Below are 15,525 nucleotides of genomic sequence, written 5' to 3' on the forward strand. Positions count from 1 at the left end.
AGGGATCTACATTCAAAATCTGTAGCAGAACTCTATTTTGAGAGAAATTCAATTTACTTCCCAGAAGTAATTTCTGTATTCCATAGGCAAATGAACAGATGAAAAAATTTAAAGTAAAATATGTACCCAGTGAAATACAATTTGCTGCTGTTAAGCAAATTGATAAAATATTGCCATTGTAAGCACTGGATGTGCTTTAGCAGCAGAGAAAATGTCATGCTGAGCCAAAATAACTTTAAACTCATCACTCTAATTTAAATGCCAAAATGAATAATAAAATAAAAATAAATAAAACACAATGAAATAACAATGAATTCAACTGAAAATGGCACAACTAATTTGCAGAAGCCAAAGTAAGTAATTGCAGAATTAACAGCCTCTCTGGCAGAAATTTACGACTATGGCTCAAATAACTATACCCTACAGCATTTCCAGGTTTGATTCCTAACACCTCCATTTACTTACTGAGTTACCCCGAGCAAATCAGTTAGACTAAGTTCCTGTTCTGAGCCTGGAATTCATCCAAGATGATCAGTGCTCTAATGCACCTAATAAATGTAATTTATGTATATCTTAGAGATAGTGAAAATCCTGGCTGTTACCATTTGATCTACAGCTGGTGAACTATTTATTGTGGTGCCAATTACAACTACTGCTCTGTCAGTAACACTGATTCATCAAGGAAACTTGGCAGAAAGTTGGAAGCAATTGGTGCAAAGGTTTAATCTTTACTGCATCAGTTCAGTCCAGATTGCAGCTTTTCTTCTTCTGGGTGGTAATGATGATGCAGTAGGGAACATGAATGTTAGTTGAAGGATTATGTTTCTATGGAAGGCAGTGTGACAACTTAATCTCTGAAAGGCACTTTCAGCAAGTGTGTCTGTGTGTGTGTGTGTGTTTGTGTGTGTGTGTGTGTGTGTGTGTGTGTGTGTGTGTGTGAGAGACACTTTCTCCATTTGTTATGCAATTATGTAGTTGGCATATTTAAGTTAGGGATGTGATGAGTCTGTGCACGTCTGCAAAAAAGCTTGAAATCATGTTCACTGACAGTGGCTTTCAGCTAATCAGGCTCATGCATTTGTCCATCGAAGAAAAATAATCCTTTGACATATAATCATGAATCGTCCAATTAAGGCATTTAACACATTGTGTTATTGAAGAAGAGTAATCTTGCTGTAAATACATCATTTACTTTACACTAGAATCCAGGGCTCACAGGAATCCACTGGTGCATGTGTGACTAAATTAAGGTATAGAGGTAAAGGCTTTGATAGATTCAAGTGTGGCATTAAAACAGTAGCTTAAAAATCAACTTTTGTCAGAGTCTGAATATACACTGGAAAAGCTGTTATGTCTGTAAAGCAGCAGATATGACAAGCATTCACATTAGTGAGCTTGGGATAGACTTAGTGTATAAAATTAAAGGAACCTAAAATCTTTTGGTAAGAACCAAACAGCAGGGTGGTGGCTCAGTGGTTAAGATCTCTGACTCACAGTTTCAAGATTTGTGGAGGGGGGATCAATGTTGACCATCGGTCATTGTTTGTGTACAGTGTGCATATTCTTATTGAGTTGTCTCCATATACTTTTATTTTCTCCCATAAACATGCAGATTAATGTGTTACCCTAAAACTGTCTATATATAGTATCACCCTTATAGGTTCATAGGTTCATAGGTTCATACTAGGCTATCTGCCCGAGGGCATTTACAAGCCTAGCCCATCGTTTTGTGGCTTACGCCACCCCTTTAGTATGGGGAACTATACCCATTATTTTGCTGTGCCTCTGTCGAGCAGTGACACTGAGGTAATCCCTGGGGTATATCTGCGATCTCCCATCCATTGGTCAAGATTTCTCTTGAACAAGGCCAGCGAGGTGCTCTGCCTCACATGTACCGGGATTCTGTTCCACAGCATAGGAGTCTTTGGGTGATGAATCTATCCCTCCAGCACGTCCTATTAATAGCCGTGTCGAGGTTTAAGTCTCCGCCCTTGTGGCTCTGATGGATCTAGATTTTTGAGGTGAAGCATATTCATCAAATCTGGGTTTGACATGGCCTTGTATGTTAGGCAAAGGTCACCTCTGAGCAAGCGGTGGCGACTGAATAGAGCTGGAGTTCTTTCAGTCGGGCAGCATAGGATAGATTTTGAGACCCTTTATCCTTTTGGTGAGGAACTTTTGTGGCCTCTCCAGCTGCTGCAAGTGTCGGGTCAGATACATTCCGAATGGGGCATTGTACTCAATCATTGGTCTGATGAGTGATGAGTAAAGGGAGACTATAACCTCCCTTGATCTAGATGAGAATCCCTTCATGATAAGGTGGGCAATGTAGAAGGTCTTCCTAACTACTTTAGCTACATGGGTGTCGAATGACAGACTACTATCAACCTGGGTCCCCAGGTCCCTGATAACTTCTTCTGTGCTCAGTGGATTGCCTCCTATTTGGTAGCTAGGGGTAACCTTGTTTTTCCCAAAGGGTATGACTATGCATTTTTTGGCATTTAACTTTAGGCCGTGGCTCTGGCACCAGTTATCCATTTCTGTGAGACCCTTCTGAAGGATATCTGTGTCAGATGTGTTTTCTACTATGGCCCAGTTTGCAGTCATCTGCAAACTTTGTCAGCCATAACCCTCCTGTGTTTGCTTGTACTTGGAAAAGTAGATGCCAAACAAGAGTGGGCCCAGGACTGAGCCCTGTGGGACACCACTTGTGACAGGCTTTGAGTCTGACATGGCGCCAGCAACTCTGACCCTGTGGGTTCTGTCACTCAGCCAGTTTGCAACCCATCTTGTGATGTATGGGTTAACATTTAAGCTGATGAGTTTTTCAATGATACCCGAGTGGGGTATTGTATCGAAGGCCTTAGCCAGATCGAGGTAGGCTGTATGGACTGCCTTTCCCTCATCAATGGCTTTGGTGACTGTTTGAAAAAGTCAACCAAGTTTAAAAGGCATGATCTGCCTTTGACAAAGCCAAACTGGGTTGGATCCAAAGTCTGCAAATTCCCTATGTCTTTATTTATGAGGTCCATTATGATCCTCTCCATGGCTTTGCAGATAAGGCTTGTCAAGCTAATGGGCGGTAATTTCCAGGGTCGGTGGAGGCACCGCCTTTGTGAAGTGGGACCACAGTTGCAGTCGCCACTCCTGGAGTGTATCCAGAGGTAAGACTTTGATTAAACAGCTGTCCTAGCTGTGGGTTTAATTCCTCATTGAGTTCGTGGAGCACACAGCCGGGGACACCATCAGGTCCCATGGATGCTGTGTTTTTGCTTTGGAGAGAGCAGTTCTCACTTGGGCGCTGGAGATGTTTGGCGGGCTGCAATCGTTTGGTATAGATATCTCTCCTTTTTGGGGGAGGGGAGAAGTTTGCACTGAACCTGTCAGCCAGTATGTTGGCAATGTCTGTAGGATCAGTAATCTTCACATCATTTTGAACTAGTTCTGAGCATATCTGGGAGTTTCCTCCTAGGTTTCTAACATAGCTAAAGAAGGCCTTATGATTGTCTTTTGAGTCTTTAGCTATTTTTCTCTCGAAATTTGCTTTGGATGATTTTATGAGAGCTCTTAGTTTTTACTTATAGTGATCAAGGGTGTCTTACCTTTTAAGGATTTTGCTCTATCTTGTAGTAGCTTCCTCCTTTTGTTGTAGAGTTTGTTTATGGCTGGGGTCCACCAGACTGGACGCTTGCCTTTGGTACAAAGAGTCTTTGTTTTGCTTGGGATTGCCTTATCCATGCAGTCCTGCAGGTGCTGGTAGAAGGCATTTGTAAGTGATTCAGCGGCTTGAGTACTGTTTTCCGCGCTCGGGGCCTTAAAGGAGACCACACTAGTCTTTAGAAGTGTGAAGTCGGCTTTGGGAAGTTCTTTACTGTGGTCTTTTTATTTCAGGTTGGGGTGGGATGAGGACGTCCAGCGAGATTAGTTTGTGATCTGATCTCACCAGTGAGGGGTATACTTCCGGTGTTGAACATTGTGCTCCCATGTTCGTGATGATGAGATCAAGTATGTTATCTCCTCTTGTGGGAATGGTGACTAGTTGTTCCATGGCATTTGAGTTTATGAATTCCAGGAACTTTTGGGCTAGGGTGTTTGGGCTTGAGTAGTGTTCCCAGTCTATATTTGGGTAATTGAAGTCACCTAGTATGATGGTGTTTGGTGATACATTTATCCCTCTAGTGTTTTCAGGAAGGCCATGTGAGGTTCCTGAGTTTGTGAGGGTGGCCTGTAACATGCTACTATTTGCAGAGCAGTCTTGCCTACGGTTAATTGCACCTGGATGGTCTCCGATGCATCATGCGTTGCCACCAGTCTTGAGGTGTGGGTGTCCTTGATGAATATGGATACCCTCCTTTCTTGGTATTTTCCTGATTTTGGGGCGGAACGCATGATATGAGGTAAAACCTGATAGCGCTGGGGTGCTCTCAGGAGCCTTGAACCAGGTTTCTGTCACAGCACAGACATCGATGTTCTCCATACTGAGAAGGGCCTCGAGTGCGTGCATTTTGAGATTTAGACTTCTGGCATTGAGCAGCATTACCCTTAGTTTTTTCCTTTTTGTGTTCTAGGGTGGTAGGTTTAGAATTTGAGCCTTGCCTAAAAAGGCACTATGGGGGTGGCAAGAGCCTTTGCCAATATCCGAATCCCAGGGTGACAGGTGCAAGCCGTCCCTTGGAAGCAGCGTGGCTTGTCCAGCATGTCATCCCAGGCAGACAGATACTGGATCCCCTTTGAATGACACCAGTGTTTAAGCCAATTGTTAAAGCTAATCATCTTATCTCTGTATTGTGGCATCATTCTTGGTGAAGGTAGGATACTGCTCAAGGTCAGGGTCATACCTGCCTGGGCTACATAATCAGAGAGCTCCTCAATGTCTCTTTTCATGTAGTCCAAGGAGGTATGTCTCAGGTCGTTTACACCAGCGTGGACAATGACTGAGTCATATTTGTACCTGCTGTTGAGAGACCTGAGTGCTTGCGTTATGTGGCGGATTCTAGCGCCCGACAGACAGCTTACTGTGACCTTCTCCTTACTCAGTCTGGTGAGCGGGACATCAGTGTGTCTGACTATGGAGTCACCAATGACTAGTGTGTCTGGCATTGTGTTTGGCCTTAAGGGCTGTGACTGTTTGACACTCTGACTGTGAGGTCTATGTGTATTTTTATAGCCCATTTCATGGCAAAAAAGGACACATGATAACCATTTTATTTATCTCATTAACAAATAAATAAAACAGCATTGTGAATGTAAAATGTAATGTGAGAAATATTTCAAACAGTATTACAACAAATAAAGTTTTAGTTATTCACAAGCAATATTTTTTCAAGGTGAGGTTATCAGAGCTATAAAAACATGCCCATCTCTCATTAGAGGGTGCAAGAAATATGGACAGGTCAATCATTTTGTCAGATATGTAGGTCAAGGAATAAAAGGGCAAAGAGTTGCTCAGCAAGTAACTATTGCAGACAAAACTCTTGAAAGATGCAAACTTTAAGATGTCTAACACCCTAACCGAGCTCCAAAAAAAAACAAAAAAACAGACAATGGCCTGTTTTGTGATTGCAGTTTATATGTGCCTTAAGACTATATGCACAGTGTCTTTACTTAGCTCAGGTTAACAAGAGTATTATCAATGCAAAAATCACTGCACAAAGAAACTGTTTATGGATGGTATATTTAACATATTTATATTACATACAGTGCTGAATGTAACATCATTACTGAGCAGTCATTCAGCCACCTGAGCTTGGGAATTCAGTATCTGGGTCAAATGCTTAATTACTGACCTATTCTGGTCATAAACTGACATGTTTGGGTCAGATTAAGCTGTGCAGTCTGCATAAATACAAGAGACTAATGTGCTGCTTCAGTTCATTCAGTTCATACATTTTATATTTTAGCAATATGCTGACTTATTTATCGGACTGTATTGCACACTAGGGCAATTAAGCTAGATGTGTCATTAGATATTCATACATTACAGAAAGTACCAGTGACATTGAGAAAGGAAAGCACTGAAGAGCTGAAATGTAAGGAAGCCATAGGGGTAATAGTCAAACTGACAGGACCCACAAGTTTGCTGAACAGCAAGGTAATAATATTGAAATCAGATAAGATCAGTATATGCAGTGATACACAGAAATGTTAACAAAGTTGTTCTGAAAGAGAATTATTCCTTAAAGGCAATGATGTGGTCTCTGTGGTGCCATGGGCAACATTTTTTCAGTCATAGATTCCAACTAGGGTTTTGACAGATTAACCTTGATCTGGACAGATCCATGCTTTATACTTTAAATGCCCCACTCATGAGATATAGATTCCGTAGAATACTCAAAAATATATTTCAGTAGACAGTGGCCCAAACCATTCTAAGTTTTGGGTGGTGTTGTAAACATTATTGGTTGACATCTTAGTAAGGAGTAAAACAACCAAGCTGCAAAATGCAAGGCTCAGATGCAGTTTTCTCTGGCTACCCAATAAACAGCAGCTTCAACAGTGACAAATGGCAAATGTTGTCAGCAGAATTAAATACATATGGGACTAATGAATCATAGACTAAAGACAGATACAGAGTAAGGACCATTGATCAGTTGCTGAGACCTTGTGACAAATATTCACTTTTAAGATTTCTGGGTATCACGTAGAAGCTGTCAAAGTTCATATCAAGTTTGGCTGAAGTAACTATGACCCTGGGACTACTATTGCAGAAGGATGCTCTATGACATTAGTAATAGTATGAAGAGTTGAGTTTTCTGCTGTTTAAGAAACTGGTGACTGATGCCCCACCTTTGCACTATTAGAATATTACAAAAAACTATTGTATTGTATTGTAGGTCAATACTAACAAATAAGGCACTGGGGGTGTGTTGCTACAGAAGGGTCATCCTGTGATATATGGGTCAAAACCTACGACAGATCCTCTGACATGGTAAGCATAGATTGAGAAAGTGCTGCTAACTCATGTGAATTGTTGCGAAAAAATCTACAAGTATATATACTGCAGACAGGGTACTGTAGAAACAGATCCCAAACTGTTGATGAATACTTTTTTTGCAAGCTACTGCATAAAACTCTGATGACACTTGAAAGAATGTTACTGTTACCACAGAAGTTTGACTTCATCATTGTATACAAACCAGGCAAGGAAATTCACATTGCAGATACACTGTGCAGGCAATCAAAGAACACTAAACATATTTAATTTATCAGAACTGATAAGTTACAGCCATACTTTGGTACTTGCCATTGTCCTTAGACTACACTTCTGAGTTTCTCTGTTATACTGAAAATAATTTAAAGTTACACATACTGAAAAATATAATATATATAGGGTGGCCAGATGAGAAGAAATACATTTCATTGCCATTTTAAGTTTACCACACTTAGCATAATCAAAATCATGAATCACATGGATTGATGTTAATATCTAATAGAATAATTGCTCAAAAAACAGCTATCTAGTCCCCTGTGGCAAAGCCAAGATTTTTGGAATACTGTACCAGCTTAAGAGTAAGCTTCCCTCTCCAAAATATAGTCCCCAACACTAGAGATTGTACATTTTGGACAGGGTATATTTTCAGTAGTGTAAAAAAAAAACTGAACTGACAGATTTTTAGCAGGAAATCCATTTATCCAGTCAGGCATTTTGAAAAAAAAAAAAATTCCATAAGCTATATAACCATAAACCTTGGTAAATATACCATTTTTATGAAAAATAAACTGTCTCATCTTACTGCACACAATAACAGATTGTTTTTAAAATGTGTACACAGTGATGCCAGTGGCATATGCCTGGCTAAGTATATGGCAGCCTCATGCTTGTGCACATTCATGAAGCATGCTTAAGTATTGTTAGATGTAGAGAAAGGGCATGTAATGTGACGTTTTTGGTAAAGAATATCCAGAGAAATAGAACAAATTGTACGAAGGTAGCAACAAAGATTCTTTTATTGACACTTCACAAAAGTCCAGAGATACTAAAGAGTAAATTTGCTTTTGATTCATTTCAGTTTAAGGATAGTCAGTATCTTATTTGTGCTGAATGTCATTCAAAGTACCCAAAGGTCTTCAAGTTAATGATATCTATTCACAAACTGTCATAACACCGATGACATCAACATTGTTCTTCAAGTGGTATCCCTAACATATTTATCACAGACAAGAATTTTGATTTTTTTTTCATTACTGTGGGAATTTCAGCACATCTCATCTTCACCAAAACATCCTTAGTCTAATGGTCATATTGAAAGAATCATTCAATGAGTGAAAAATATCACAAAACATATGTTGTGTCTTCAAAATAGCACTGTTATGTTCTTTACATGACTACAAAGTTACCCTTCTACAACATGTAGGACTTCCCCTTTCATAATTTTTGATAGTGAGGTGAATAAGAAAAATGTAGCTGGCATTGTTTCTTCTATTTTAACCAGAGCAAAATTTAGCCATTTAATCTGCATGGCAAAAAAAAAAAAACAATAGAAATAAAAATACTATAGTGATGGATCATTTAAGGCATAATAAGACCTGGAGAAATTATTAAAATCCAGTTGATAAACACTTGGAATAACTGGAAAGCCAAGGATCTATCAAAGACAAGACAGGAGAAAGTCTGAACCTGAGACATAATACAAAGTACTTGAACAGGACTGGACTGTTCTCATCTCAAAGCAATGATTATGACTCTACAAGTAAGAGTTTGAGCTAGAAAGTGTTGCAGTTACCCCAGACAGAGTTTGTTTCGAAGAGTGGTGCACACATGTTTCTTGGTGGTGACCATGTGCCAGCTAAGTCTTCATTTTCCAAAAACTGTAATTATATGTAAATATGTCATAAAGTTCAATTATAAACAGAATTGGGTTTAAGAGGAAACAAAGTGTAATACTTCTGTTGTTGTTTATATTATATTTTGTTATATAGTATATATTGGTAAAACAAAATTAAATACAAAACTAAAATGCCAGAAAACACTAATGACATTAGACATCAGAAGTATGAAAACATAGTTGCAAAACAGGTAAATGCAGTATGTAATGGTAGTTATACTACAGCAAGAATCTTTGTTTTAGACCATGTGCAGAGTCATGATGACTTGTCAGAAGTAAAAAAGTGAGTCCCAAGGGTACAACATGGTTTTACTACACAACATATTCTGCAAACCAAAATAAATCTTGCCCCATGCAACCCCTCTTGTGGGGGAAACCCCAGCACTTGAATTTTGCAGTGGTGCAACAGTGGAATTAATGCAAAGTACTGATGAATCTAGCTTTTTAGTGAAACCACTTCATATTTTTGGGACTCAAAGAAATGGGTCTATATCAGCATCTCGAATGCTGACAATATCGAATTTGATATTGTCGCATCGAGAATGCCAAAAGGGCAGAACATCAAATGGGTAAACGGAAATCTCTGTAAGGGGAGATTTCCATTTACTTCAATGTAGTGCAGTCTAGGAGTTGGTATATTTAAGTAGTGGGGGGTGTGGGGGTGCAGGGGGGCTTGCCCCCTGCCTATACCCTTTAGTATGTTTTTTTGTGGGGGGGTTATTTTTTTATCGACATTCGAAAATGTAATAGGTTGATCCTTTCAGTTCGACATTTAGTGATTCGACCTATTACATTTTTGAAATGCTGATATAGACCCAAAGAAATTACAGTAATGCACAGTTGTTATGTTTCTGAACATGCTACTACAGGGATATGGAGTATAAATACACTGACAAAAAATTATTAAAAAAAAAAAAAGAGTCTGAGCTAATGTTACAGTGTTACAACTAATGTTACAATTCACACTCTTTGCTCTCTTGTGCTCAATAAGGATCGTACTTGGAAGGTTTTAATTATTTAAGCATATAGAATGCATTTTTAAATTGGTTTATTTTATTAATTTAAGTCTCTTGAAGGTTATGGAGACCAAAACACTGGATATGCAATAGATTTGATTTGATTTAACCATATGTGGTTTATTTATTATAGTTTTCTAATTTCTTTAAAATGAGATTTGTTGTTTTGGTTGTAGGGATAGAATTAGTTTTGACACAGATATTTGAAAGTATGGGCTCTGGCTGAAAAGATGGCAGCTTAGTTTCATTAATAAAAAAATACAGGACAGTGCATGTTTTAACTAAGACTCAGGGTACAGAGGGCTCTGATGAGCTCGGCTGGGAGGAGTTACTTAGGAGAACTGTTAATAGTCTGGATAATGCTGAAACTAAACTGCAAGATGTGACTTCATTAAAATGAAGGAGAATGTTAATAATATGCTGGAAAGTATATTCAGAGTGCTTTAGTCCATAGACATCTATGTCACTTTACAAGGGCCACTGTTTAAATGTAATACATGGAGTGATTCAGTTATGCTCTGATACTGAGGGAAAAAAGACAACCTTAATAAGCACTGATCATGTGTCATGCTATTGATGAGCAGTGGACATTGCCAGCTTTTGAAGAACAATGGCAGAATGTAAAACAGCTTTTAAATCCTGTTAGAACTTTTTACCCCACTTATAATTATAAGGTGGGATAGAAAGACGTGTCTAACAGCTTTTAAAGCTCTTCATTCTTTGGAGGGACAGTTCCTTTCTCCCTGCTGTCAGTTTGACAGTGCTTATGTTTTACTTTAAAAGCTGGTAAAACACCTCATGTTCCTACACTTATTTATGTAACCAGTTAAATATAAAGCAGATAAAACTCCATGCACAACAAACAATTATAATTCGGTCTCACTGACCATAACCCTTTATTATGTGTTCTCAACATAGATTGCAAGATTTACCTCTTGAACTTTGCTCTCAAGATGAATTCCTTGGTATCCATGTCACAAGCACATAATAAGTTGGTTATGATTAGAGATCTGATCATAACCCTCTATATTGTGTTCATTTAAAGAGGCTATAAAGGACGAAGGAGATATATTTGTCTGTGAGTATTGGGAGGGGGTGACTATGGAAATCAATGTTACATTATTCTTATCAAAAGAGGTAAAGGAGGTTTCATATTTTCATTTAGGAGAGAAGGACATAAAACTTTAGCATAAGAAAGTGATGACTATATTTTTTAAGAAAACAGGCATGGTAGAGAGAGCTTGAGGTTACAATTGCTGAGGGATGACTCACAGGGAAAAAGAAAATAAATGATTTCATGGAAAGTAGATTTAATATTGGAATGTTTCAAGTGTAATGTGACTGGTTTTGAAGTTGAAATATCTTTTAATATGGGAGTGAAATAAATGGAGAAAGGACTGACAGCAGGAAGTGAATGGAGTTGCAACCTTTCAAGTTACATAAGAGTTTAATAGTGTAAAAGAATATAATCTACTTTTCACAGGGCACATTTTAAAATGTGCATTTAATACTGTACACAAACAAATCACACACATTGCAGTTATACTACCGATTTAGGGTGAGAACTGTATGAATGCATACAGGCCTGTTTTTTTATCTTCATTAGTGTATGATATATTGAATACAGAGATAAACAAGGCCTGTAGAAATGTTCTTCCAGGTAAATGTCTTTAATTACTAGAAGCAATAATTTATTATCGGTAAGGAAAGAACAAACTAACAAACAAGCACAAGCTGATTAAACAACATTTTATTTTCAGGCACACAGAAAAAAAATGTACAATGTACAAAATAACAAGTGGATGGTTATTTTGATCTTTGTTTGGAAAATGTAAAATTTAGAAGGTAAATCCAAACTAATTATGAATGTCTTGAACCAAAGAAATAGCTCAAAATGAGACAATATTCTTCATCTATATTATACAACAACAAGGTGAATTTCAAATTAAAAATAAACATTGGTATTAAGTTTATCATGACAGATTAAGAGCATATGAAAGGTGCCCTCTGACACACCGCTGATGGAATTACAATACTAACACAAACCAGTACCTTTGGGAAAAGGGAATACCCTTAGGCCAACAAACTAAGACACATAAGGCCTTGGCCATTGTCAAGAAAGCCTGTCAGATCCCAGAGATCATTGTGTCTCATTAAGTCAACATATGGGACCCAACAGGGCCAAACAGTTCCAAGGCTGATTATTGAAAAAAGACATACTGACAAATAACACCACCATTTTCCTAAATTAACAAAACATGAAAACATAACTAAAGGTAGCCCATGGCATTGACTAATTCAGTGAGTTTCATTTCTTCTCCACTGAGCTGAAGATGTAGAGAGACATTCTGAAGACTTTTTCATTTTTAATTTGTCTTTATAAAATGACATACATGGTATAATGGTTAGTTGGATCATCACGCTGTTAACATGAACAATTTGCATCCAAGTCACATGTAAACGGCCTGCCTTGGAGGACTTTCTCCACTGGAGATGGTAGTGATAGTGGCATCAGGCAGTAGCATTTCACTGCAACATGGCCCGGATTTGCTTAGATGTGGTGTCATCATTCAGGTGTCGGGTGGTGTACCTGCAACAACACAGAATCCTTATTAAAGGCAACTAATCTCAAATGTTTCTAGGTTATGGTCTCATTAGTACAAGATATAAGATTAGCACCATTGGTGGACTAGGCTAACTTACTCATATGTACCACACAGGACTCCAAACTTACATTCAGCCAAGAAAAGTAATGAAGAATTGATTAATAAGAAGCTAAAAGCACAAAGCTAGTACAAACATAAACATATAACTCATTCTGTTATGAAACAGGTACAATTCAAGGTTCATAGGTTCATAGCTGTGTACTAGGCTATTAACCTTGAGGGCCATTTTAAGCCTAGCTATGCATTACAAATCTCTGACAAGTTCTGGCACCCTAGATAAGTGTAAACAGGGGCTTGGAGATGAAAGATTTATAAGCAGGAGCCTGGAAGATGAACAATTTATAGGCTGCCTGTGCCCATGAAACACACATGTGCCAAACCATGGGTGAATTTCCTGTTCCCCATCCAAATGTCCAAGTTGCATTTGAATTGGGTTAAGGAGGAACTCTGCTTCACATGGATTGGCTGCCTGTTCCAGAGAAGGGGTAGTCTGTGGGATGCACACTTGTCTCTTCAGCAGGTATTATTTATATCATAGGCAAGGCTTTAGTCTTTAGAAAGGGGAATTCTGGTGCTGTTTGTTTTGTGGATATGTGGGAGGTCCATCAGGGTGAGGTCCGATAATCCCTTGTATGCCAGGTGTAGATATGCCCTCAACATCCTGTAGGAGACAGAATACAAGCACTGGGCCTTGAGGCAGTCTCCACAGGACATGTTACTTATTCCCTGTATTCTTTTAGTGAGGAATCATGCCAAAGGGGGCATTGTACTCAATGATAGGTCACAATGAATGCCAAACATACTTCGCAACCTCTTAGAGCAAGAAATCTGGACAAAGCCATAAATAAAAGTGGGACAAAGGCCCAAAAATAGGGACACTTTTTAAATATTGCTCTTACAAACTTAGATAGTTGATAGAATAACAGGTTTTGCATTAGCACAAATTTTCTGCAGGGTGTGAAGTCTGAAACTCAAATTTCTGTCATTATTTTCTAACTTCATTTTTTAATGATCTGCCACTAATTTGCCAGAAAACCACAATTTTATGAAAAAGAGACCAAAAATATGAGACAAAAATCTGGACATTCTGCAAAAATCTGTACAGTTGAGAGGTATGACAAATACAGTGGAACAATGATCTCCTTGGACCTACATGTCATGTCTTTGTTTACAGGTTGCACAACATAGAATGATTTCTTCACTACAGTAGAAACATGATTGTCAAAGTGTAGATTACAGTCTATGTGTGTCTCTAAGTCGTTGACTACTGGGTCAGCACTTAGGGGTGTGTTGTCAATATGATAGTTACAAGGAGTGGATGACTTCACAATGGATATTATTATACATTTCTTGGCATTTAGTTTTAGACCATGGCTCTGACACCAATTGTTTGTCTGTGCCAGCCCTTCTGGGAAAACATTTGTGCGGACATGGGATTCTATGACTGCTCCTATTTTTCAATTGTCTGAAAATGAGAACTAAATGTTGAAAAGGAGTGGTCCCAGGACCAATCCCTGAGGGACTACACCTGTGACTGGCCTCTTTGTAGAGATAGATTCCCCACATCTAATTCCTTGGTCCTGTCTGTGAGCCAGCTGACTGTCCACAATGTCTGAGTGTGGTGCTGCGTCAAGTCCCTTGGCCTGGTTAAGAGAGGCAGTGTGAACTATTTTGCCCACATCCAGCTCTTGACAAAACCAAGCTGGGTTGGGTTCAGTGTCTGGAGATTTCCTATGTCATTATTGATCATTTCCATGAAAATTCTTTCCATGGCTTTGTTTATGAGACTAATGAGACATATGGGTCTGTAGTTTCCAGGGACTGTAGATAACTCATCTTTGTGCAGAAGGATGACTGTTGCTGTTCTCCATTCGTGAAGCATGAAGCCTGTTTGGAGACTACAGTTAAATAACAATTCCAGACGGCTTGTTAAGTCATGTTTCATGTAATTTAGAAGACATCCTGGGATATTGTCTGGGCCCATTGATGCAGTGCTCTTGGCATTATAAAGAGCATTGAGGACCTCTTCTCTAGTGATACTAGAGGGAGTATATTTGATGGTATTTCCTGAGGGGAGGTTGAGGGGGAGAGAGGGGTTAGAGTTGGAGCTGAATTTCTGGGCCAGTAGGTTTGCTATATCCTCTGTCTCAGTATAGGTAGAGCTGGTAACAATGAGCCCCACATGCAATTGTGCATTGCTCTTGAGGTTGCAAACATAGCTAAAGAATGCCTTGTAGTTGTAGTTGGCCTGGGAGGCCAAATTTACCTCACATTTGGCTTTGGTAGACTTTATTTGTCCTCTGAGTTGTTTGCTTAGTTTGATGAGAGTGCTTTTATTCTGCTGAGTGCTACTCCTCCAAATTTTTACACAATTTTCTTCCTTCCGTTATACAGTCTTTTGACATTGTGATTCTACCAAAGAGTCAGAGTCATGTTTTTGAGTTAGTTCTGTATTTCCTCTGGTGAGTACAGCTGCCTCTATGCAGCTATTAACATGCTTGTATATGTTTTTTGTGAACCATTCCTCATAGGCAGCAGTGGTTTATGGGGGCATGAAATGTTGCCAGGTTATCACTTAATAGCACTTAATAGCAGGAAGTTAGACTTAGAATAGTTCATGAATATTCTAGGGTTATCTAGGGTTCTGGGCTTTATTTTTACTTCAAAGGAGACCATTTTGTAGTCCACCTTACTAGAGACGGCATTACACTAGAGGGTGCGCAACACTGTCCGATATTAGTGAGGACCAGCTCCAGTATGTTGGAATCCCTGCTAGTTGTATTGACAAACTAGTCTAGGGAGTTTTTGTTTACAAAATAGTTCAGGTAGCACATTATACATAAGCCGGTGAAGATCATTTTTCTACTCTTCCACAGCACTTGCTAACTTATAGCTATATGTCCTTATGGTAAGAAATGCTTCAATTTAGTTTTTGATGTCTGTTTAAACTGGACAACAAGTACAGAGGGAGAAGACCATATCACTGTTCATGTATTATGAACAGTGTATCTTCATCCA

The 15,525-nt window shown here is 38.8% G+C and overlaps 1 protein-coding gene across 4 annotated transcripts in view; it reads right to left on the bottom strand.

Annotated features, from left to right (window-relative positions):
* Positions 1 to 11,576: 11,576 nt before the first annotated feature.
* Positions 11,577 to 15,525, bottom strand: part of LOC122813026 (CYFIP-related Rac1 interactor A-like) — a 1,136,056-nt gene continuing 1,132,107 nt past the window's right edge. For all 4 annotated transcript variants that reach the window (XM_044085138.1, XM_044085156.1, XM_044085145.1 and 1 more), the window contains one exon: positions 11,577 to 12,431. In XM_044085138.1, coding sequence (XP_043941073.1) covers positions 12,368 to 12,431 — 64 coding nt within the window. In that variant the 3' untranslated portion in view covers positions 11,577 to 12,367. The remainder of the gene's footprint in view (positions 12,432 to 15,525) is intronic.

The sequence above is a fragment of the Protopterus annectens genome, chromosome 1.part1, assembly GCF_019279795.1.
Source record: "Protopterus annectens isolate FY-2018-M chromosome 1.part1, PAN1.0, whole genome shotgun sequence".
Taxonomy (NCBI): domain Eukaryota; kingdom Metazoa; phylum Chordata; order Ceratodontiformes; family Protopteridae; genus Protopterus; species Protopterus annectens.